Source organism: Sceloporus undulatus, chromosome 1 (assembly GCF_019175285.1).
Source record: "Sceloporus undulatus isolate JIND9_A2432 ecotype Alabama chromosome 1, SceUnd_v1.1, whole genome shotgun sequence".
NCBI classification, from domain to species: domain Eukaryota; kingdom Metazoa; phylum Chordata; class Lepidosauria; order Squamata; family Phrynosomatidae; genus Sceloporus; species Sceloporus undulatus.
Genome location: NC_056522.1, coordinates 2554335 through 2579744, shown reverse-complemented (window position 1 = coordinate 2579744; position 25410 = coordinate 2554335). Strand labels below are relative to the sequence as shown.

General features: G+C 47.2%; 3 protein-coding genes across 8 annotated transcripts in view; 1 reads left to right on the top strand and 2 right to left on the bottom strand.

The window, feature by feature from the left end:
• The window catches only part of DRC1 (dynein regulatory complex subunit 1), a 34475-nt gene extending 23728 nt beyond the window's left edge, over positions 1-10747 (top strand). The window contains exons 11-17 of the mRNA XM_042465353.1: positions 856-1034; positions 1209-1298; positions 1845-1931; positions 2441-2658; positions 4874-5017; positions 8654-8756; positions 10185-10747. Coding sequence (XP_042321287.1) covers positions 856-1034; positions 1209-1298; positions 1845-1931; positions 2441-2658; positions 4874-5017; positions 8654-8756; positions 10185-10247 — 884 coding nt within the window. The 3' untranslated portion in view covers positions 10248-10747. The remainder of the gene's footprint in view (positions 1-855; positions 1035-1208; positions 1299-1844; positions 1932-2440; positions 2659-4873; positions 5018-8653; positions 8757-10184) is intronic.
• LOC121919802 (otoferlin-like) overlaps positions 1-25410 on the bottom strand; it is a 243689-nt gene that overhangs the window by 31501 nt on the left and 186778 nt on the right. The gene's annotated exons all lie outside the window — the stretch shown is intronic.
• The window catches only part of LOC121929589 (otoferlin), a 104779-nt gene continuing 96807 nt past the window's right edge, over positions 17439-25410 (bottom strand). For 4 of the 6 annotated variants that reach the window (XM_042465294.1, XM_042465313.1, XM_042465321.1 and 1 more), the window contains one exon: positions 17619-17706. Coding sequence is in view for 2 of the 6 variants with exons in the window: in XM_042465304.1 (XP_042321238.1) it covers positions 17526-17706 (181 nt within the window). In the remaining 4 variants the exon portion in view is untranslated. Of the gene's footprint in view, positions 17707-25410 lie in introns of all 6 variants that reach the window. The other 2 variants (XM_042465304.1, XM_042465330.1) reach the window with 1 other exon arrangement.

Sequence of the window (25410 nt, the reverse complement as noted above, 5' to 3'; positions counted from 1 at the left end):
AGGATTGGGTCATGGAGAGAGGAGAACAACATGGAGACCATTCCATGTTCTCCTTGGAAATGAGGGACAGAGGCCTGTGATGCACTAGGGTTCAAATCCCCACCCAGTCAAAGAAACTCATTGAGTGACCAAGGGCAAGTCACATTTTCTTGGCCTTGGAGGAAGGCAAAGACACAAACCTCCCATGAATACTAAATCTTCCCAAGAAGACCCTATGCCAGGGTTGCCATAAGTCAGATTCAACTTGAAAGCACATAATAACAGTTTGGTGTGCCTGATTTATACCATTTACTGTATTGACTGTCTACTAACCAATGAGCACATAATCTCCTGTATCTCTCACTGGAAACTCTTATTTATAGGCTGCCTCTCCCGCAGGATTGAGGTGGCTTATAATCACGGATACAATACAATATAAATACAACATATATTAAAACACCATCAATTTCCCCCATTACACTATAATAAAATAACATGAACAATTAAAACAATTTCCTTTCCTTAACCCTCTCTTCCCTTTTTCATACATCATCTAATATTAACCACATGTTTTTGACCATCCATGAAGCCTCTAGGATTTGTTTTCAAAAACAGTTAAGAGTGTGATTCTCAGTATGTTATATCTAGTACCAAATTTGATGCTTGCCTAGAATTGTAGGATTTGCGTAATCCTAGGCATGACCTTGTTGGACCATTTTGAGAGTGAAATTCAAAAATGGAGTTGCATGCGGATTAGTTCTGGAATCCCTCAGACCAAACTGCCCAGGACCTACGTTTCCTCTGCCAAGTAGTTCTCATTGTTATGGCTCTTTCTGTGCTTTGCTGCCACTTCAAGTCTGTTGTTCTTTCCCATAGCAAGCAAATCGCCCCAGGAGGCTTCTTCCCCATCTGTGGGAAGCCCAGATGAAGAGAAGGCCCCATCCCCCAAGGAGAAAGGGAAAGAGACCCCAGAGGCTGAGCCAAGGATCAAGGCACTCTGGTCCCTCTCAGCAAAGACCATCAAACACATCCTGGAGCTTCTGTGTGACGAATCGGTGAGTAGCTCAGTGAATAGCTGTCTTCAAGCTGGAGGAATGGGGTAAGCTGGTATGGCCTTCTACTGAGGTTGGCAGCTGCCTGGCCTTTCTGTGTGTGACCTCCCGGACTCCTGTCTAACTGCAGCCTTGGGTTAACCAAAGCCTCTCCTTCCTGCCTTCCTTCTTTGCCAGGGCTTCCTGATTGAAAGCAAGCTGCGGAGCCTTCTCCAGCCCTTGGAGAAGGCTGACCGCACCCTCATGAAACTGGACTCCATCTTCTCAGTGAGTTTTCCTTCTCTTGCTCTGGTTGGAAGGGCTGGTTCTTCTTCGTGGTCTCTGCGCCTTGGACAAGTGCTTAGAATGTTCCAGAGCTGAGTTAGCTTTCAATGGGAACTCCACCTCCTTTCCCCCAATGGTGTATGCTCCCCCCTCGCCCCTGCCAAAGCAGCTCTGCCCGCTGTTTTGATGTCCGCTGAGAAAAGGGAATAACAGGGACCTGAAGTGGAGGGGAGGTAGGCTGGGTTGTGGGAAGGCACAGCTGGCCACCCAAAGAATGACTGTTAGAAGTTACCAACTGTTATGGCTATCCAGTCTGCCCCAGCTGGAGGCTCTTTTCCCAACAACAAACCACATTGTTTGGGCTAGAACACACTTCATTTGAAGGCTCCCTTGCTCCTTTTTTCCCTTGGGGTGGCAGGTTCCCTTGCCTGCCTCACCTCTTTCCCCATTGCCCCATCTTGTTCAATGCCTTAATGACACTGAGTTACCAATTCGGCCCTTGCTAGCATCCAGCCATCTGACCTGCCAGCCTTCTCTGCTTCTCTCCAGGCCCTCTCAATTGACAGTGAAGAGGACGTCTATCAAATGACAGAGTTCTTCCTGAGTTTCAAGGCTCAACGGGTCAAAACTGATCAGGTGAGGTTTGCAAAACCTTCCCTTAGTCTGAGCAAAAGCAAACATTTTGCTGATCATTGGCCTCCAGTCAGCAAGCCTTGAATTTACTTGGTCCTGAAGCCATCTCTGTTCCTGGGATTCAGTAGCCGATTAGTGGAAGGAAACTCCCTATCTATGCTCTTCAGAGATTCACACACATGGCCTGCTGGGAATACTGCTTTTACTAATAGCGAAATTTCACTTTTGACTGTGACAGATGGATTTGGTGGCATCTTAGGTCTTTTCATCACTGCAGTTCTCAAATAGTATGGCCACTATTTGTGCTGGCTGGAGGATTATGGGAGTTGGGGTCCAAAATGTAATTTTGTAGTTCAGAAAGGTAACTTTTCTAAGCTCTACCTTTAGCCTTCTCTTTCTCCCCTTTAGTCTTCTCCAGGTTTCTTCTTGGCTCTCCTTCAGCTGTTTGCCACCACTCCCTGAAGCCCCAGTGAAGGGAGATAATTCTCTCTGAATGTCTTTTTCTCTCTTAGGACATGGAAGCACTAGTGGCAGACCTAGGTGCTGAAGAAGAATGCCCAGAGGGAGAAGAAACAGAGGCTGCTGCTTCCGAAGAAGAAGCCTCTGCTGTGCTCGAAGAGGAAGTCAAAGGCCCTGTTGGCTCAGCAGTGCCCCTCTCAACAGCCTATATGCACCCCAACGACATCCTCAAGGCCCTTAAAGCTTTTGTGCGGGAATTCCAGAAGCAAAGGTGCGTCTGGCTGAGGACAAGGTGGATGAGGCTGGTCTTAGTGTCTCTTGGAATGAACCAGAACAGAAGGCTGGGGGACACACTGTGGAAATAATCCAGATTGAGACTACTTTAACTACCCCAGCTCAGTGCTAGGGGATCCTGGTAACTAGTTTGTGGTGGCATCAGAGGTCTCTGACAGGGAAAGCTCAATGTGTCACAAAGCAACAGTTCCCATCATTCCCTAATATTGAGCCAGGGAAGTTAAAGCGGTCTCAAAGTGGATTATTTCTGTTTTGTGTTTTGGCCTAAGCATCCAGTCTGGGGGAATGGCTTTAACTCATCGGAAAAGTACTGGTTTCCATATAATGGTTCCCAGATTCAGCCCCCAGCATCTCCAGGGAGGACAGAGAAAGTCACTGCAAATCAGGAGGGGGAAGAACATGGCCCCAGAACCACATGGCGCCCTCCAAAGATATTTTTTGCACCTCTCAACAGATGTGCCTTCTCTAGGCTACTCTTTTATCTGTTTTATTATGTTTTAAACTTGTTTGTGGTCTGAATAGAATTGTTTGTTTAATTATGTTTTATCTTCTGTAGGTTTTTAAAGCTGAACTTGGTTTTAATTGCATGTAAGCTGCCTTGGGTCCTATGCTTGGAAAACAGCAGTATATAGATTGGTTATTTATTATTTAAAGTGTGTATTGGGGGGGGGGGTGTATTTGTCCTGGAAGTCTCCAGAAGTAACAGTTCACCTTTTAAAGCACTTTGCATTGCTTAACAAAAACCTCCTACTCATTTTTTAAAAAACTAGAAGGGGACTTCTGGTAATTTTTGGGGAGGGGGATGCTTGGCTGCTTGTGCAGCTCCCAGAAGGCCTGGGGCAAAAAACTGGCCCTTAGATCCACCATGATTGCCCATCCTTGGTGTAGAGAATGCAGAGCTGGGTGAACCAGTTGTCTGACTTCTTGTAAGGCACCATCTAGCTTTACTGTGTTTTTAACATAAGGAGTGAGATGTTCCTATCTCTGCCACCTTGTTCTTAAATGATGAGCATGATACAGATATTAAATAGAAAAACAGTTGGATGAGGTTGCAGTCCAGAGGAAGCATAACATGTTTCACACCATCTATAATTCTGTGAAAGAATTCTCTAAAAGGAGTTGAAGTGTTGTAAATGACCAAGTGGATTCCAGCCAAAATGATTCATTCCTCTCCAGCCTCACAGTCCCAAGACAGAGAGGATCTGGGGCTGCTTTTGACTCAGTACAGCTGCCAGGTGTTCCCAATAATACCTGAACTGTGCTTAGACAAGCAAGGACCTAAAGGTTGCAGTGCACACACTGGTAACATCAAGGCTGGACACCTGCACTCTACATTGGGCTGCCTTTGCACCAAGTCCAGAAACTCCCAACTGCTTCAGAATATGGCAGGCAGTCTGATGACGGGTACATCCAGGAGTGATCACATCACGCCAATCTTAAAATTACTCGACTGGTTGCCATTTAGTTTCTGGGCAAAGTACAAAGTTTTGGTTATTACCTTTAAAGCTGTACGTGGTTTTGGTCCAGGTTATCTATAGGATTGCCTTCTCCCATACAATCTGCCTTGTATGCTCAGGTTCTCTGGGAAATGTTTGCTCCTCCAACCAGCCAAGACTGGACTGGCAACGGTTTTTCAGAGGACCTTTTCATCTGCTGTACCTAGACTGTGGAATGACCTGCTGGAAGAGATACGACAGCTTAAAATACTGACAACATTTAAAACAACATTAAAGACACATCTATTCCAGCAGGCCAAGTTAATTTTAAATCATGACTTTTTAATTTGCACATTTTAAAATGTGTGTGTGTGTGTGTGTGTGTGTGTGTGTGTGTGTGTGTGTGTTTGTGTGTAATGGTTTTATAGTATTGTATTTTAACTGTTGGTTTTATGTTTTTTTTTTTAAATTGTATTTTGTATTTTAACACATTGTACCCTGCCTTGAGCCTTCAGGAGAGGCAGGAAAGAAATTGTTGTTGTTGTTGTTGTGGAATTTCAAAATGGCAGCTCACAATGGGGCCTTCCTCTTGTGTGCACAAATCCAGTTTTGCTCAGTCTGTTGACTGCAGATGGTGAGGCCAGCACCAAAGGGGCACTGCTGTGGATCAACTCTGGACTTGGTGTTGGTGGGGAGGGTAGCCTACCTCAGTTTCAAGCACTACAGTCCAGTACTAGCTCTTCCTTTCTACTCCAGGGATAAACGCCCCCCAGTGAAGAAAGCCCGGGAAGAGCGGGACAGCTCCAAAGACTCAGAGTACTGGGACGCACTGGCCCACATCATTCCAGATGGGAAACTGAAGTTGTGGGATGCACTGATTGTTGGCCTGCAGAAGTATTAGTAAGTATTAGGACTTTATTACACATGGCTTTTAAACTCGCACCTTTGGCAATATTTATATTTATATATTTCAGCCTCATCTCTGTCTTGTCCTTAGAACGCACTTTGTCATTGATCGGGAAAACCTGCCAATAAACCCCCAGTCACAGTAGTGTCGCTTCTGAGGTGTGATAAGGTACTCCCATAGCAGTTCCATGGTGTCAATGCCTTCGCCTCTCCCTCACTGATCTAAAACAGCCTCTCATTTTTAAAATTCCGGTTGATATGCCACCTGCATCTCTGCCTGGACTGAAGGGACCTTGAAGCAGTGGTACATGCACTGGTAACCTCTTGCATTGGTTTCTGTAATGCGCTCTACATGGGCTACCCTTGTGCCAAGTTCGGAAGCTAAAATTGGTCCAAAATATGGCAGCCAGACTGGTCACTGGTACTTCCAAGTCTGACCATATAACACCTGTATTGTTTGTATGTACAGTGCTGTGTAAATCAACAGTGCTATATAAATAAAGCATAAAAATAAATAAATAAATAATAATATCACTTCACTGGCTGCCGATCAGCTTCCAGGCACAGTACAAGGTGTTGGTTATTACCTTTAAAGGCCTACATGGCTTGGGCCCGAGCTACTTGTGGGAACACTTCTCCCTAAATATTCTGCCCCACGCTCTCAGAACATCTGGGAAGAATCTATTGGAAATAGAAATGACTAGATTGGTCACGACTTCCCAAAGAACTTTAACTGCCGCTGCCTCTACATTATGGAATGGCCTGTCAGAAGAGATCCATCTTATTACCACCTTGGTCGCTTTTAAGAAGGCAGTCAAGACGGAGCTCTTCCGGTGGGCCTATCCATCCGAACCTGTTTAGGATATCCATCCATCAATCCTTGACGATGATTCTGTGCAATTCTACTGTTATAAAATTGTGGCACTATGATAAATTAGCTTTTAATTGATATTATTATTGTTGATATGATGTACTGTATTATCATAGAATCATAGAATCATAGAGTTGGAAGAGACCACACGGGCCATCCAGTCCAAACCCCTGCCATGCAGGAAATCCAAATCAAAGCATTAGATTTATTCCTTTTTATTAATTGTATTTGTATGTTTTTATCAGGTTGTAACCCTGCCTTGATCCGCAAAGAGAGGCAGGGAAATATAAAATTATTATTATTATTATTATTATTATATTTGTTTTTAACGTGTTGTTGTTAATTTGTATTAGCATAACTCCAGAGTTGCATTTAAAACCCACACACAAACACATGCAAGGCATGCTAGGTGAGCCATAGGGCAGGGAGGCAAGGATCCAAAGTCTACCTCCTTAAGTGTAAGATCACCTAGTTGTGGCTGTTTTCGAATATCTTCAGGTCAAAGAAGGTAGAACCTTGCAATGTATCATCTTGGGTCCAAGCTATCTTAGGGACCGCCTCCTCCCGTACAATCCTCCCCGCGCTCTCCGGTCCTCTGGGAGGAACTTACTACAGCCTCTAAAATCTAGGCTTGCGGCGACCTCCCGGAGGGCGTTCTCTGCTGTCGCCCCCAAACTCTGGAACGACCTGCCGGATGAGATCCGTCAGATAACATCATTAGACAGCTTTAAAAAAGCGGTCAAGACGGATCTCTTCTGGCAAGCCTTTCCAGATTAACCATCCCGGCCCAGGTTCCCTGATTCCCTCATTCCTCCCGTGGCCCCATCTTAGTGATGGTTGAGGATCAACAGAGGGATATCAGGGTTTTTAGTTTTTAACTGTTGTTTTTATGAATTGATACACTCGTCCCCCGGGTTACGAAATTAATTCGTTCCGCCGCCATTTTCGTAACCCGGAAGTCTTTCGTTAGCCGAATCCCCATAGGCGCTAATGGGGAAAAGCCGCGGCTCCGCCGCGGCTCCATTTTAAAAAGCGCCAGCGTTTTTTCGCAACCCGGGTAAACCTTCGTAACCCGGAAATAATTAATTAATTTTTTTTTCGTAACCCGGAAATTTCGTATCGCGGCGCGTTCGTATCCCGGGGTACCAGTGTATTGTGTTTTAATATGTTAGACTGTTTAATACTGTCTTAAGGGGGGAGGGATAAAGTGTTTTTAATTGTCATATTTTATATTTTACTGTTGTTAACCGCCCGGATTGGTTTGCCAGAGGGCGGTATAATAATAATAATAATAATAATAATAATTATTATTATTATTATTATTATTATTATCATCATCATCATCTCTCTTCTCGAGGACTGTTCTGTCTCCTGCCAATGCTCTCCTTCTCGGAAAATGCCTGTGCCGGGGGTGAGCCCTAATAGTGAGGTGGAGGAATGCTTGTTTCTTCAAGACCGCTGTGGCAACCAGTGGAGCCCCACAGTAATCTCAGTTTGGAACATGCATGGATACCGATACTTGGGTAGAATGGATGTGAAGGCAAAGAGGGCTTCCCCCTTTTCCTCTGGTTTGCTAGACTGACTTTGACCTTTGTTGCTTAGAATCCTAATCAGTTTGTCTGAATTTCTCTAAAGGTTGGGTAATAAAAAGGAGGAGGGGGGGGAGAAATAAATGAAAAGAAATGTGGCAGCTCCTTTAAGACTAACAGGTTTTTATTTTTGCATAAGCTTTCCTGGATATAAATCCACTTCTTTGGATGCAGTACAGAGTGGTAAATACTTAGGCATCAAGCATATTTTCACAGCAGTGAGAGTAGGATGGAATGTTATAGGATCTTGAAAGATGTAAATCATAACCCTTACCCTAAATTTCCCAAGGGCTGCATAAGGTGAGACAGGTCTTTCAGATCTTTTCAGCAGCCAGTTAGTCTGGATGTGTGAAAGCAGTAAATCTGCTGACCAAAGGTCAGTATTCCAGGGCCCAAAATTCTCCCTGAGATCTGGGTGAGTTCACAGATGACCATTTGAAGAACTACAGTTGCAGATATGCAAGCTGCCCTTATATGTGCCATATTTATTTATTTATTTATTTATTTATTAAGAGTATTTATACTCTGCTGTTCAGCCACAAAGGTCCTCAGAGGGGCTTACAAATTGTTAAATAGACAGTTAATTGTTAATTAATTATATTAATTAATTAATCTATGTAGCATGCCATGAACCATTGTCTTTGTTCATACCTTTGCTATTAGGTTGAAATGTGTGAATATAATTCAGTTGTACAGTTTCTCTTTCTAGTCTTATAATAATAATAATAATAATAAATAATCAAATATTTATTTATATCCTGCCTTTCCCTTTGGAGGATCGAGGCAGGTAACAGCAGTGAGTGTTGTTAAAGTGTTCAAGGACTGCAACTAGGAAATCGCTTATTGTAATATCCAGGAAGTTTGAAATGTTCTAATGAATGGGATCACTGCATGCAGAGTCTTTTCCCCTGTAATATTTAAAGCCACTCACTCAAAACCACAAGGTTGCGAGTTCAAGACCAGCAAAAGGGCCCAAGCTCGACTCAGGCTTGCATCCTTCTGAGGTCGCTAAAATGAGTACCCAGACTGTTGGGTGCAAATTAGCTTACTTGCTAATTAGCTTACTTGCTGTTCACCGCTATGATCTTTGGAATAGCGGTATATAAATAAAACATATTATTATTATTATTATTATCCTGACATGCTCTCATTTTCTTCTTCTCCATCCAGCCACATTCTGACTCAGAGGGCAAAGCTGATTGCCGAAACGGATGGATTGCACCAGCAGAACAGAGAACTTCGGATGTTGCTCCAGCAATATCTCCAGTCTCCGGTGAGCAAAGGGGTTTGGAGCAAAGTTGAGAAAGGCACATGTACTCTGGCAGGAGAGCTGCATCCCCTCTCTGGGAAAACCATCTGTCTCTCTGCCACAGGCATTGTCTCTGGCCAGTCACAGCAAGGCCATTGCAGCCATCAGGTGCCTTTTCTTGCACCAGGAACTGTCACTTGCCCACTAGGATCTCTCTTTCTCTGCGACTGGAAAGAGAGTTGAAGGGGAGGCATCTGACCAGCCTTTATTGAAGTGGTTACCACCTGATTTTGAATTGTTAGATCATAGGGTTTTCACAGAAATAGACATTCAAAATGTCCTGTACAATGCTAACCAGTGCTTGTTGTGGTGCCCTGACACTGTCTCTGAGAGGTGTGCCAGTGTCATCCTCTTCCCGCCTCCCACACTCACACTGCTGCCACTTTCCAGTCGCTGTTCCCTAGAAGCCAAGCTGACTAAAGTGGGACCATTGTACTTTGAACATACAGTGGTACCCCGGGTTACGAATTTAATTCGTTCCGCCGCCGCGTTCGTAACCCGAAATCCTTCGTAAGCCGAAAAAAGCCATAGGCGCTAATAGCAAAAGCCGCGATTTCGTGCGAAAAAGCGCTGAAAAGCACCAAAAAATTTTTCGTAACCCGAAATAACCTTCGTAACCCGGAACAGTTTTTGTCTATGGATTTTTTTCGTAACCCGGAAATTTCGTAAGGCGGCGCATTCGTATCCCGGGGTACCACTGTATTGTGAAAAGAGACGTCTCATTGGAAAAGGCAATAAAATGGTAAAATGAAGCCAGTCTCCACAACTCAACTTCTGTTCTCCCCCTCCATGAATTTTTCTATGTTCCCAAATTTCTAGCATTGCAGTGGGAGAAACATGGAATACCTTTTGCACCTATAATGCTTTATTAGCTATGTTTGCCTTCCTTTGGTGACTTGGCCTGTGCTTTTTCTTTGGAGTCCTAAACTCTATTTCTAAATGCTCTGCTGAAAGTTTGAAGTTACTGCGGTGCTAGTAATTTGGGGACTCAAGGGAAGTTCAGTTGGGGAGGAGGACAGAAATCTTAATTTATGGGGGCAGAACCATCATTGCCACCCTGAAGCTTCCAACCAGATGAGCTTTGGATGAATCCCGCTGAGTTGGTTTTTTTTTTTTCCTTTCTGTGTCTGGGTCTCCAGCCATAGGCACAAAAGCATGCATCAGGATCAGAATGTTTTTGTGCTCCTGTGAACAGTTAGAAATCTAGGGTAGCAAGTGTGTGTGTATCAGAGAGAGAGAGGGAGAGAGGTGACAGCCACCTCTGGGACACTTTTAAGCATCCCCTCTGCAGTAACTGATTGAACCTCAATTGTTGTGTTTTTAGGCTGGGCAGGAATGGGCTTTATTATTTGGTGCTTATTTGGGCTTTATTCTGCTCTCTGTCTTTTCCAGGTGAATGCGGAGCTGCTTATCCCGCCCACCCACTTACTGAATCTGCAGCTTAATTCTTCATGACCTGCTCCTCCGCAGGAGGTTTGGGGGCTGCTTCACTCCCCAGAATCCTCTCAACCTTGCCTGGTCCATGAGAAGGAGCCATTCCAGTAGGCCTGGATGAACTCTGCAGAGCCAACAGTGAGGACACACTGGTTTACCAGATTTCTCCCCACATTGGATTGGAGTGGCTGTTGGCGCAACATATCAGTGAGTGTGTCCTACCTTGGACTGAGTCACCCAGTTCTATCCTTGCATTGCAATGTTAACATGTGGACAGGGACTTCTCTGGGAACTGGGGCATATAAAACGTGTCTCACAAACATCCTAACACATACCTGAAGGGGTTTTGGAGTGCCCTGAAAAATCTTCATTTGGCATGTTTCAGACAGCCGACAAAATAAAGTACTGTCCTCCAGAAATGCTCTCTAGAGCAGAAACCAGACACCTTTGTTAGTCTGGACAGGAACCTTCAGAAAGATATTTGTGTATGTGAAGTAAGACAAATAAATGGTTCATTGTGACACTGTGGTCTTTCTTAAGTGATCCTTGCTGCAGCTTCAGGAGGCAAATGAGCAGACTGAGAGATATGAGTGAGTTGGTGGGAATCACAAACCTCTGGAAATCTGCTTTTGAGCTGCTCATTGTGTTTCAGAGTGGATTTTGTGTTCTTCTGAGAAACGAAAATGTCGGTGCCATGAGCCTAAAACTCCAAGGAATGCAGCTACTCTAATAGCAGCCTGAATGCCGATGAAAAAGTGCTCATCCAAGGCTTGTGGGGCCTGAGATACTTCCTCTGTTGGATTGCTGCTTGTGGAAAGTACCATAGTGTTGCTACAGAATCTGTGCTTGGCAAGAGAGGTCAGATCCCTCTATTACTTATTATTATTATTATTATTATTATTATTATTATTATTATTTACTTATTTATTCTTTATTAATAAATAAATAATAAATTACAGTCAATGGTACATAACTTTAGATATACTTAGCTACATAGCAGAGGCGCTAAGAAACACTGCTAGTGAATTGTGAAGATGTGTAACATGACAGTGGCAAGAGTGTACTGATGCATGTTGGCACTCCCTAGCTCAGGGGTCGGCAACCTGCAGCCCGCGGGTCGGATCCGGCCCGCCAAGGCCTTCCTACTGGCCCCTGCGCAGTCCTGCCGCTGATTTTCCCTGTTTTCTCGCCGCTCCGGCAGCCATTTTGTTTTTCAAAATGGCGGCCAAAGTCTCGCGTGACCTCAGGATGGCAAAGGTCACGCGAGATTTCGGCCGCCATTTTGAAAAACAAAATGGCGGCACCCATGTAGGAGGCCTGGTGCAGCCCCTGGAGCACTCCAACAGGGCTCCAGGGGCTGCAGCAGGCCTGCAGCAGGCTCCACCTCGCCCTCCGCCCTCCTCCTCCCTAAGAGCAGGGAAAGGAGGAGGAGGAGGAAGGAAGGAGTACAGAGCCAGGGAGCCAGAGCAGCAGCTGCAGCCACAGCAAAGCCAGAGGTTGGTTCATTGGGGGAGGGGGTTAGCTGGGTCTTCTTTCTGCAAAATCCCCTCTGAGCACCTTGTGGCTTTTCTGAGTTGAAACTGTGCATGCTCTGGTAACCTCGAGACTGGATTTCTGCAACATACTCTACATGGGGCAACCCTTATACCAAACCCGGAAGCTTCAAATGGTGCAGAACATGGCAGCCAGGCTGGTCACTGGCGTTTCCAGGGCCAGCCATATAACACCTGTGCTGAAAGATCTCCATTGGCTGCCCATCCGCTTCCGGGCTCAATATAAGGTGTTGGTGGTTACCTATAAAGCCCTAAATGGCTTGGGCCCAGGATTCCTGAAGGACCGCCTCTCCCCATATATTCCGTCCCGCACCCTCAGAACATCTGGGCAGCAATTACTGAAGGTGCCTGGGGCCAGGCTTTCCTCCACCATGAAGAGGACATTCTCCATCGCCGCCCCGGCCCTTTGGAACACGCTGCCCACTGAGCTCCGCTCATCAAGCTCCCTGGCCCAATTCAGAAAGGATTTAAAAACCTTTCTGTTCCAACAAGCATTCCCCGAATAAAATCCTGTGGGCCTCCCTCCTCTTCCGTGGCCAAGAGGTTGGGCTATTGGGGCTTTTAGCTTGTTCTTTTATTGTATTTAGTTGTTTTATGTTTTTATTGTATCTACTCTGTTTTAAATATATGCTGTAAGCCGCCCTAATCTTGGGAAGGAGCGGGATAAAAATAAAAACTTTTTTATTATTTATGCTTGCTGCAGTTTATTTTCAATTCCATTTTAGTAATTTCTTTGCTTGTACCTTTATTAGTATTAATATTATTATTATTATTACTTGCCCTCTCAATGAGAAAGAGGGGGAGGAGGTGGAAAGGTGAGTCATTTCAGGTCTGCCTTGGGTTTTTTCTATTAATTTTTAAAAATATATTTCACTTATTTTTGTTTTTTATTTCATTATTTTTATTATTTATAAAGGTGAGACAGTATGACTTTCCAAAGTGCTGTAACAAAGGTCTGCTGTAACAATGATAGTGGTGGTGGTGATGATGATGATGATGCTTTGATGGAAGCTCCACCCCCAGTGTGTGGCTCCGCCGCTGGAGGGTGGAAGCTCCACCCTGGCATGTGGCTCCGCCCCCAGAAGGTGGAAGATCTACCCCTGGCATATGGCTCCACCCCTGGAAGGTGGAAGCTCCACCCCCGGCTTCGGCCCCCCAGTTGTCTGAGGGACAGCAACCTGGCCCCCGACTCAAAAAGGTTGCCTACCCCTGCCCTAGCTGGTGTCCTGATGCTCAAAAGGACTGCTGTCCCTTGAGCCCTGTTGTATATCTGTCCCGATGAGCAACGGTCACTTGCTGGCTCCCCTACATAGTAACATAATCAAAACCCTTACTGGATATGGACATTACTGTCATCTTCTGGCCTATGAGGGAGTTGACCAGGCAGGCCCAACTCCACCAGGGCTAGCCTGAAGAAGATGAGCCCTCCCTCCAGTCCATCTGCCTTGGTCCAGGCCTCAGAGGGAGAGAGGAATTACTGGACCTCATCCCCTTTCCCATCACCATTCCCTTCTCCTTTTGTGTCCTATCTTTTAGATTGTAAGCCTGAGGGCAGGGAACCGTCTGATTAAAAATAATAATTGTAAGCTGCTCTGATAGCCATTAGGGCTGAAGGGCGGGATATAAATACCATAATAAATAAATAAAATAAATAAAATTAAAGAACTGCCCAATTCTAATTCTGCACACCTAAGTCCAGCACAACAGGATTGTGGCTATTGTACGTAGGAATGTACCATGATGTTGGTGGTAAAATGTTGAGTCAGACCTCTGGAAGACCAAGGAGGAAGGTCGTGTGCATAGTGACCACACTGCAAGAGAGCATGAGACGTGATTCCTGGTTTTATGACAACATAGAATCATAGAATTAGAGGCCCACAAGGGTCACCTAATACAACTACCTGCCAACCAGGAATACAGAACTCAAGCACTCCTGAAAGATTTCCTCCCCATAATTTGTGCTTAAAAGGCTAAACTTTTATTGCAGGTTTTCAGGGTTTAGTTTTGTTTTAGCAACATAGGCAGCTGCCTTTTTGTTTGAAGTCCCTGTTTGTCATCTTGTGCTACCACTGTGAGCGCAGGTCATTCTGAGTCAGAAGGAGGTGCCCAGTGTCCATAGCATGGCTGGCCTCATTCTGATCTCAGCAGCAGGGACTGCGTGGGAAGGCAACCGCCCCGTCATTGCACCGGAGGAAGAGAGTCAATCTGCAAGGTAAGGGGGGAATTTGAGGAAAATTCAGGGGGCCAGAATAGCATCAGAATCATAGAGTTGGAAGAGACCCCAAGGGCCATCCAGTCCAACCCTATTCTGCCATGCAGGAACTCACAATCAAAGCATCCCTGACAAATGGCCATTCAGCCTGTTTAAAGACCTCCAAAGAAGGAGACTCCTCCACTCTCTGAGGGAGTGCATTCCACTGTTGAACAGCTCTTACTGTCAGGAAGTTCCTCCTAATGTTGAGATGGAATCTCTTTTCCTGGAGCTTCCATCCATTGGTCCATCATCTCCTATTCTCTGGAGCAGCAGAAAACAAGCTGTTCCTCATAGGGCATGGTTTCCAAACCCTTCACCATTTTGATCGCCTTCCTCTGGACACGCTCTGGGGGCAGCAAGTGTAGACAAGTCCTAAGTAGCTGATACATAATCTTGGCCACAATACCAGCAGAGCCCCAAAACACTCTAGGATGGAATTGTTTCTTGAAGAGAAAACACATCCAAGGAAAGATACCGGAGACTTTTGTATAAACTGCTGATTTGTGTATTCTGCTTATGTCCTTCGTTTTTTATTTCTTCTCCTTCATCCTCTGCCCCTTTCTCCTATCCTGGCTGTCTCATATACACAAAATTATCTCAAATCTGCTCTTTTCTGGCAATCTGTTTTTATTAAAGAACATACAGATTTTTCTCTTGGTCCATACAGAAAAGACCCCGTATTAACAGTGCACAGAGAAACATACCCACCCACACCCTTCCCACAACAGTAGAGAAACAGGAGCAATCATTTACACACACCTCAGAAAACAAAAGGGGGGAATAAAGCTAGCATGAAACACACAACCCACCCATGTTCCAGGGCTATGAGAGGAGGAACCGAACAGAAGCACAGTTGGGCTGGTTTCTCTAGAGACGAGTCACACTGGCGCTCCATCACTTGGCATCTCCATCCCAGGGCTCCTCCTGAACCTTTGCACAAGGCAGTTGTCTCCTGTACTCCTCTGTTACGCTATACAACTATTGTGGCTCAGATAACGGCCATGGAAGAGTCTGGAAAAATTCTTTTTCTGGGCTGCAACACTCAGAATCTCTGTGCCAGAGTCATTGGTTGCATTGAGTGGGAGTTTTTGTGAACTGCAGTCCAAAAGAGTACCTTTCCTAAACTCTGGGCAGCTGTCTGTCTCTTGCAATATCCTGAGATGCCTTTTCTAGGAGGCGGTCTGAAAAGATCCATGGCTCTTGTCTAACAGGGCTCAGCAACTCACATACGAGTCAGAGACAGTTGTGGCAGTCACTCCAAAGACAGTTCTTGATGCAAGTCTATGGTAGGCCTGTGGATCTGTTCTACTGCTCTTAATCCCTTCAGGCCATATATATAATGTGTTCACAAAACGTAAATGTATTTCTTCTTAGGCTTGGGTCCCATCTCTAAGATACTTCATTATGGTGAAGTATTGGCCCTCCATATCCACAGATTCAAGCAAACCTTGATTTTTACCATTTTATATAAGGGACACCATTTTATTATGCCATTGTATTTAATGGGATTTGAGCATCCACAGATTTTGGTATCCACAGGGAACCAAACCCCAACGGATACCAAGAGCCCCACTGTATATACAAATATTCCAAAATCTGAATAACTTAAATCCAAAACACTTTGGGTCCCAAACATTTTGGATAAGGGAGACACAACGCATACCACTGAACTGGCCATGTTGAAGCCCTGCTTTAGCATGTTATCACTTGCATTTCCACAGCAGATAGTTGACTCTGACAAGCCAGTCTTTAACTCTTTTGTTCCATGCTGTCGTCCGGCTCAAAGGATTTCCTCTCCAATCCCTTTTCCAAAAAAGGATATTCCTTTTCCAGAACCTCCAATATCCAAGGAACCTACTGAATACCTGTTTTATCAGAACATGACAAGTCTACAGAATGTGCTTCCCTGCCCTGTTTAAGTTTGCCATCCTACACCCGTTTACCTAGGAGTAAAGCACTTTTGAACTTGTGGGACGTTTATGTTACATGATGATCATGCTGATCAGGCAACCATACACTGATCAAGGAAAGGAGTCGCCATGGCAAAAAGAAGCAAATAAAACCTCCATGGGATCAGGGCTAAGGACATTATGATTTGGGGATGGTACAGTTGCTTTGTCAGCCAACTTCCAACTGTGCCACAGGCTACAAGGAGCAGCCATATCCCAACTTTGGGCACTTAGAAATTGCCTATCCTAAAATGAATTGCTATCCTTCCATTGTGCTTTTTATTGGAGCTAAGGAGCCTAGCCAAAGATTATCACTGGCCCCCTCACAGTGCAGAGAGACTGGAAAAATGGAGGTCCCATTCCTCGCTCCTTGTTCATATTGCTTGTTGTACAGATATGTATCCATGCACCATTTGCAAAGTTTGTGTGCTTTTGGGGGGGGGGGGCACTGGGTGTGTTTGGTGTGCATTGGTGCCTGATGGGCATCGGTTCCCAATGCCCAACAGTCACTTTGCCAGCTCCTTTACATAGTAGCATGACAGCAACCCCTTGCAATAAGGACATTGCAAAACTGCTTGATTGTCTTTCCCGCAGATGTCAGTCTACCTACGTAAACTCCAGTCCCATATGGAAATCCAGCCAATGAGAATATGGAGCACTTGCATTGCACTTTTGCGCCTATCTAATATGCACAAGAAATGAAAGACAAGGAGTCCCAGGAAAAGAGACATGTCTTGGCTAAGACCATGTGGAGAGCTCCTGACTTGGAGACAAACTGATTATCACTACAAAAACTGTCTTCCTGGTGAGGTTTCATCTTCTATCACATCTTGCAGAATATAAACTGACTATCGCGTTTGCATTAAGCCTGTAAAAGCCGAGAACAGCCTTTCCCACGTTGCAGACCCAAGTCCCAGAACCGTAGGCAGCTGGATTTATCCACAGATTCAAGCAACCATGGCTTGAAAGTACTTTTTAAAAATATTCCCAAAAATAAACTTTCATTTTACTATTTTATATAAGGGACACCATTCTACTATCCGTTGTATGTAAAGGAACTTGAACATCCACAGATTTTGGTATCCACGGAGGGTCCAGGAACCAAACCCCAGCAGATACCAAAGGACCACCGTATTAAGACAGGTCCAGGCACAGTCTTTATCCTCACTGAAAACAATGGCGGCGTGAGACACCCGCCAACGTCCGAGACCCAATGTGGCCGGAACGCCCTTGTGCTTCCAGCCCCTCGTGGAGAGACGCTTTGTGGCCTCTGCTACGAAAGAAAAAAAACACAAAAAGGGAAAGGTTGGAAGTGTCAAACTCACAGAGCAAAAACGGAAGGCCAGTTCACCTCCACCCCTGTGTCCTCTTTGAGGCACCAGAAGCTGTGCCCTCCCTTCCACTAAAATAATCATAATGACAATGGTAATAACAATAACAATAATAATCCCCAAAGAAATGCAAGGAAGCCACAAAAGTGAAACAAAGAGGCAGCGATGATGGAGAATGGTGGGCTCAGGAACGGAGGCCATGGGGAGCTTCTTCATGCCCCCAGGAGCTTCTTGACCATGTAGCCAGGCATGGAGTAGAGGAAGAGGGCCACCATGATGAGAAGCAGGACGGCCAGGACAATCTTGATGATCAGCCACTTGTATCGGGTGCAAATGAGGTATCTGATAGACTTGAGCGGGTTCAGGAACCAGATAAAAGAAGTATCCGGACGACTGTGGGGAGACAGAGGGAAACAAAATGGATGAACGCTTTACTGAAGAAGTAAAGAAAAGGTACAGACTTTCTTGTCTCCTCAGACAAACAGGGCATCTCAAAATGATTCAACACAGGATGAGGATGTTTGCGTATTTTTAGCCTACACAAAAGCCATGCGGGGGGAAAACAATGGCACACTTGCTCACGGCACACCCATCATGCCACACAGCGGGCTCGTGCCCCATTATTTTCAATGGGGTGTGAGCATACACGCTTTTTCCCTTACGCAGGGGAGGGTCTGGAATGGATCCGTCACTTAAAGGAAGTGTCTAATACAAAGTGGTTGTTGCATTGTGCATTGTGCAACTGACTGTGCTTCTTGTACAATGGAACCAATGTGCAAGGGGCTGTTTCACATGGAAGATGATTGTCCAAAAATGTAGAACTGCATGGCTAGAATCCTGCTGGTCAGTGCCAATTAGAGGAGATATATTGACTTAATGGTTTGTAGGCAGGTAAATCCAATTGATTCAATGGCTCTACTTTAGTTGGGATTCTGAACTTTATTGCATAAGAACAAAAAGTCAAACCAGAGCAGGAGAATAGTGGCTTTCTTTGTGCCTCTCCGCATGCCATGATAGCACTTCCATTCCCTTGCAGAGGAAGACAGTCATGAAAGTATGTCTTCTGTTGTGCTGGAAAAAAACATTCAACAAAAGGCACACGTTTAGACCATTTCCCTCAGGAAAAGAGCAGAAGCGCTATGACGGCATGCGGAGAGGCACAAAGAACGCTGCTGTCCTCCTGCTCCATTTTGGTTTTCTTTGCTCATTCGATAAGGGTCTAAAATAGGCTTTTGAAGCTAATGCGAAATAGATACATATGTGGAACTCCTGAAATGGAAAAAATAATTGAAAAATGCACAAAACCTATGACAGCTTCCCCAACACGGAGAGAGTTGGACATTTTCCATTCTTGTGAAAATCAGGTACAGTTTGAGTATCCCTTATCCAAAATTCTGAAATGTATTGTGATCTCTTCAATAAAGTCCATCCATCTGGCATGTGGCCTTCCTCTCTTTCTACTTCCTTCCCTCCACCTTTCCTAACATTATTGTCTTTTCCAATGATTCATGCCTTCTCATGATGTGTCCAAAGTATGACAGTCTAAGTCTTGTCATCTTGGCTTCCAGGGATATTTCTGGCTTGATCTGCTCTAGGACCCATTGGTTTGTCCTTTTGGTTGTCTATGGGATACTCAGCCATTTCCCCAAACCTCAGTCTCTCTGCAGCCTCATTATGTCCTTTTGCCTATATGCAAATACCGTATTTCAAAATTTCTAAAAATTCAAAATATGGAGCACTTCCGGTCTCATGCAGTTTGGATACGGGATAGTCAACCTGTAACTGAAGATTTATATCTTTTGTGAAGATAACAGTTAGCATGGAATTTGCTTTTTCAGTCCTCGGCTTAAACTCTACAGTCGCAAGACAGCTGCTACTACACAACAGTTGTTCTTTTCAGGGCAGAGAGGAAGCCACCAGAAATAATGACATTTGGTGCCTTCTCACTGCTGATAGTACAAGCAAGCTAAGTAGGGACTTGAGATGGCTGTATTTTTACTCCAAGGCAAGCACACCTCATTGGCCCCCCATTGTGTGACCTGCCAGGCACGTGACAACTCTTCTTTTCTTAGGGCCAACTGAGATTCCATTGCAAGAGCCACGAAGAGTCAACTGGTTAAGTGGGTCACAAATCATGGGCCACACCAGGGAAGTGCAGACAGCACAGGGTGAAAGCCCGAATGGGTGAACAGTTGGTGGGGTAGTTGCACATCCCTCTTAAAAACCTCTGTTGCCAACCAAGGTGACTTTACAAATGGGTGATGGGGACGGTGGTACATGCGCTGGTAACCTCTCAATTCAATTTCTGCAATGTGCTCTACATGGGGCTACTCTTGTACCTAGTTCAGAAACTTCAGCTGGTTCAAAATATGGCAGTCAGATTGGTTGCCAGTAAATCTAGAGGTGACCACATAATACCAATCTTAAAATCTCTACATTGGCTGCCAATCAATTTTCAGACACAATTCAAGGTGTAGGTAATAACCTTTAAAGCCCTTCATGGTTTGGGTCCAGTCTACTTGTGGGAGCACGTTCCTCCATACAATCCATCCCACACACTCAGGTCCTCTGGGAAGCATCTACTGCTGTCTAGGAAAACCAGGTTGGCTGGTTTACCCAGAGGGCCTTCTCATCTGCCGCTCCAAAAATTTGGAATGACCTGCCGGAAGAGATCCATCTTATGACTCTTGACGCCTTTAAGAAGGTTGTCAAGACGGATCTTTTCCGGCAGGCCTTCCCTGACTGACCGGCCCATAACATTTGTATGGTTTGCCCGTGTCTGCTGCATGATGACTCATTTTTAAATTGTGGGTTTTTTTTATAATTTATTAATTTAATTGTGGGAAGGAAGGGATGCCTTGCCCATCTGCCTGTCCAGCTGCTGGTCATTCTGAGTCTGCCCAGGCAGGTGGACAAGGCAGCGGAAGGGAAAGGAGGCATGACTGCTGCCGTGCCCACCTGCCCATCTAGCCACCCAGTCCTTCTGATCTGGCCAGGTAGGTGGGTAAGGCAGTGGCAAGAAAGGATTGTCTGCCTTGCTTGCATGTATGCATGCCGTTGCCTTCTCTGCCCACTTGGTCTCCTTGTCATCTGTCTAATCAGATTTTTTTTAGCAGCATTGGCATTGGGAAGATAGTGGACAGCTAGAGAAAGACTGATGGTATCAGTTTGCAGCAACATATCCATTGTAAACAATTCAGTGGTTATGCTGGGCTGGGAAAGAGCAGGATTCTTCTTTGCCTGATCCTATTGTAGCCATGTTTCTTCTTCGTGGTCTCTGCGAATCATACAAATGGGTTGTACTGCGCCTGCGCAGTGCCTTCGGAAACTTCTGGAATCACTAGGCAAAGTACACTTTGCAACATGCTGAAACTTTTTGGCGGTAACCCCGCCCATCCCCTATAAAACCTCCGTTCCCGCTCTTTTCCCCAGTTCCTTTTTTCCGCCGCGTTAGCTGCCAGTAGGAACTTCGCTCTTGACTCAGTTAGGAATCACTGGAAAAATAAGAACCGGACCGTTTTTTCGACTCTTCTTCTGCCTGCCCCACGACTTGCTTTTTGGCTTTTGACTCGGACTGTTAGACCTCGCATCTTCTTACCCCTCGGCTTGTCTTCCCCGCTCGTTGCCGACTCGGACCGCCTGACTTCGTTTTCCGGATCATGCCATCGGTGCCCTTCAAAAAGTGCTCCGTGTGTGGGGGGTAAGATTCCTGGCCAGGATCCCCATTCGTCCTGTCTTTTCTGCCTGGGAGAGACGCACATTCCAGCATCGTGCGCTCTCTGTAAGTCCCTAACCCCTCAGGCGCGAAAGAATCGGGAGACCAGGTTGAAGGCTGCCATATATACCAAGGTCTTCACATCAGGGGCAATGTCTTCTGCGGGGGCTTCTTCTTCTTCCTCTGCGATCCCCTTGCCAACTGTCGCCGAAGCTCCAACCCAGGAGCCTTCAGATGACCCACCGGCGCGGACGGCCGCCCCGGACCCTCCAGACCAGGAACCATCGGGAGAAGTCCCTCGGCCTTCGAAGAAAGACAAGAAACACAAAAAGGGGCCCAAGGAGGGTCGCGACACCCCAAAGGACTCGAGCTCCCATAAGGGTTCAGCCTCGAGATCCTCTGTCCCGAAGGCACCCACTTCCTCCACCTCGAAGTCGGGTTCCACTTCGGCCTCCTCGGCCACCAAGGCCTTGACTCCTTCCGGCTCGACCAGGTCACCGACTAAGGCGGCGGGCTCCTCCACATCTAAGAGACCCCGCACCTCCTCTTTAGAGAGAGACCGTTTAGTGAAGCGCCGTCACCAGGACGAACGAGATCCGTCTATGGCCGTCGACGTAGAGGTGTCACGTAGCCGTTCAGACCCTGATCGAGAGCGCGCGGACACCAATCGGAGATCGCCGGGTGTCGAGGGTCGACCATCGGACCCCCGCATGGCATCACGGGCATCTAGGCCTCAAACTGATGAACGCTCTGATCGCAGGTTCGAGTCACCATTGAGGTCCCGACCCACGCTACCAGACCGGGTCTCTCCTGTCAGTTCTAGAGACGACCGCCGCTCGCTCACTCCAATGCCAACTCGTACCCGTCGAGTGGCTTCACCATCGCCATCTCGAGATAGGGAACCGGAGTATTATTACGATACTGAAACCGACAGATATTACAAACTGGTCCCTCGGGATGATGAAGACTCTCTTTTTCAACCTCGGGACCGGAGACCCAGACCAAGGGCTGCTTCCAGACCCTCCAGGGCATCGACGTTCTCACCTCGCCGGGTGGACGCCCCCACCAATCTGGAGGTCGTGGAGCTCGAGTCGGACGACGAAACATCATCCCGAGCCCGTTATCGCCCCAGAGGCGATTCCCTATCCTCCAGGGAAGATGACTACCAGTCCATCTCTCAGGACTTCGCCCAGCCTGGAGCCGTCTCACCGTCGGATGACGTTAGGTCCTTCGCAGAGCACGTCATAAAGATGTCTAATGCTCTGGACATTAAAACCTCCCAGGTTGAGGATGAAGCATCTGACCCGATTGAGAGGCGGGTCCACGGCAAGGTGCCAACCCCACCGGCGATTCCCCTTCTCCCTTCGCTGGAGAAGTTGGCCAAGCGCTCCTGGGAAGCTCCCTCGTCGACTTCATCCAACAACAGAAAGGTGGAGTCTCTCTAGAGGATCGCTCCAGCTACTCCGTCATGGCTGTTCGGACATCCTAAACAGAACTCAGCCATTGTGGAGGGATCCCAGCGAGCATCGACCCCGAAAGCCTCCTTGATGCCCTCGGACAGAGAGGCAAAGAAGATCGATGCTCTGGCCAAAAAGGCCTATTTTTCGTCGGCTCTGGGCATGCGAGTGGCAAACTACAACGCGTGCATGGGAGCTTACATTCAGTGGCTGATGGAGAAGATCTCCCCCCTTGTACCAGACCTACCAGATGACTCCCAGACAATTCTTTCAGAAGTCCGCGATGAGGCCCATTCCATCGGGAGTTGGCTTATCACCTCGGCCAGGCATGCTACCGACTGCTCTGCCAAGTCTATGGCGGCTGCTATAGCGCTCCGCAGACACGCTTGGCTACGGTCGTCGGACCTGAACCAGAACGCCCGTACGACCATCGAAGACATGCCATTTGATGAGGAGGGCCTGTTCCATCGAGAGACCGATGAAAGGCTCAACTTCAAATACAGGATGAGGACAGCGGCAAAAAAGCACGGTATGTCCTCCTCCCCTCAGTCATCTTCCCGCAAGCGCTTCACGGCGGTCCGCCAGTGGTATGGCCAGGGCCAGAGGCCCTATCAACAAGACCGGCCATTCCAGCGCCAGGAACAGTCCAGGCAGCGATTCCCATCTCAATCCTCTTCCTCCTCGGGTCGCCGGTCGGGACCTAAATATAAGAAAAACTATAGGAGGCAAGATCAGGATCAGAACAAGAAAAGGGCCTGAAGAGACGCAGCGTACTCCGTCGCTCCCTCTGTCCCATCCTTCCTTGACAGGTTGAGGCCCTTTACCAACACTTGGGCCTCCATTACCACCAATTCTTGGGCCCTCACCATCGTCTGCAGGGGTTATGCCCTCGAATTCAAAGAGCTCCCACCAACTGGAGCTATCCTGTCTACATCCCCCTCAGACACCCTTCTCGACGAAGTACGCACCCTTCTAGCAAAAGGAGCCATCTCTCCTGTCGAACCTGTTGACATACCGGGATGCTTTTTTTCCCGTTACTTCACTGTCCCTAAGCCTGATGGAGGTGTTAGACCCATATTGGACCTTAGACAGTTGAACACTTACCTGTCTTACCGCCGTTTCCGAATGGTAACGCTAGCCTCTATCTTACCTCTTTTGCAGCAGGATCTGTGGTTTGCCACCATCGACCTGAAGGACGCCTACTTCCATGTAAGCATCCGGGAGTCCCACCGCAGGTTCTTGGCCTTCGCCATCGGGACGGAGGTCTACAGGTACAACGTCCTCCCCTTCGGCCTGTCTACAGCACCTCGCACCTTCACCAAGTGCATGGCACCCATAATAGCTCATCTCCACCGTCGAGGCATGAGGGTCTTCCCTTATCTAGACGACTGGCTTTTTGTCTCCCCGTCACCTCAACAACTGCGCCGACACATCTCAGAGGCGCTCCAGCTCTTACGGGACCTAGGACTGGTGGTCAACCTCGACAAATCCCAGCTGCTTCCCACCAAGCAGATAAAATTCATAGGGTCCATCCTCGACTCCAACGACTGTATGGCATACCTGCCTCCAGACCGCTTTCGGGCCCTGGTTCGGGCCGTCAACCACTGCACCGCCCAGAGGCGAGTACCAGCCAGAGACATCCAGGTGGCCTTGGGTCACATGGCGTCGACGACGTTCGTCACACCGTGGGCAAGGCTTCGGTCTCGACCTCTGCAGTCATGGTTCCTGTCGGCGTTCGACCCAGAAAAGGACCCCCCGTCCCGCAAGCTGACCATCCCGAGACCTGTCGCGCGCTCCCTCCGTTGGTGGCTCAGCTCCCGCAACGTCTGCGTCGGCATGCCCTTTTCGCTCCCTCAGCCAGAGCTGGTGCTCACTACAGACGCGTCCGAAGAAGGATGGGGAGCGTATGTCATGGACTTATGGGCCAAGGGCATCTGGTCCCGGGACGAAGGGACACTCCACATCAACGCTCTAGAGTTGTTAGCAGTGGAGAAGGCCTTGAAAGCCTTCGAGTCTTCTCTGCTAGGCAGAGTCATCCAGCTCAGAACAGACAATACCACGGTAATGTACTATGTGAACAAACAGGGAGGCACCAGGTCCCGCACTCTCCTGGACATAACCCTCCGGATATGGGACTGGTGCATCACCCGAGACATCATGCTTCAAGCGGTACACTTACCAGGCATCCAGAACTCGCATGCAGACCTACTCAGCAGGTCTCCGTCATCCTGCCACGAATGGAGACTCCATCCACAGACAGTTCACGATCTCTTTACCAGATGGGGAACTCCTCAGTTAGACCTGTTTGCAACGGTGTACAACTCCCATTGTCCCCAGTTCTGCTCCCGGACGCCGAACGACGGCTCTCTCGGAGATGCGTTCGGGCTTCGATGGTCGGGGATGATGCTATACGCCTTTCCCCCCTTCCCGCTCATCACCAAGGTAGTGGCCAAGATGACCACGGAAGCGGCCAATGCGATCCTGATCACGCCCTGGTGGCCGACACAACCATGGTTTCCCTGCCTTCTTCACCTTTCTCAAGCCAATTTTCTCCGGCTCGAGCCCAGGCCAGACCTTCTGACAGTCCAGGGAGGACGAGTCCGACACCCGGACATCGAGACCCTTCCCCTGGTCGCTTGGAGAATCCGTCCCTAGCGCAGTTGTCAGCCCCGGTACGGAGAGTCATTTTGGCATCCCAAAAGCCGGCCACCCAAAAGTCATATGGGCTGAAATGGAGAAAGTTTCTTCAGTTCCTGTCAGATAGACATCTTTCACCAGACCAGGTAACAACGCCCCTGGTCCTTGAATTTCTGATGTCATTGGTTAATGCGGGATTCTGCCTAACGTCCGTCAAGTGCTACCTGTCGGCTATTTGTTCCTTTTTTCAATTCGAGGGCAAACCCTCATTTTTCAAAGATCCCCTTG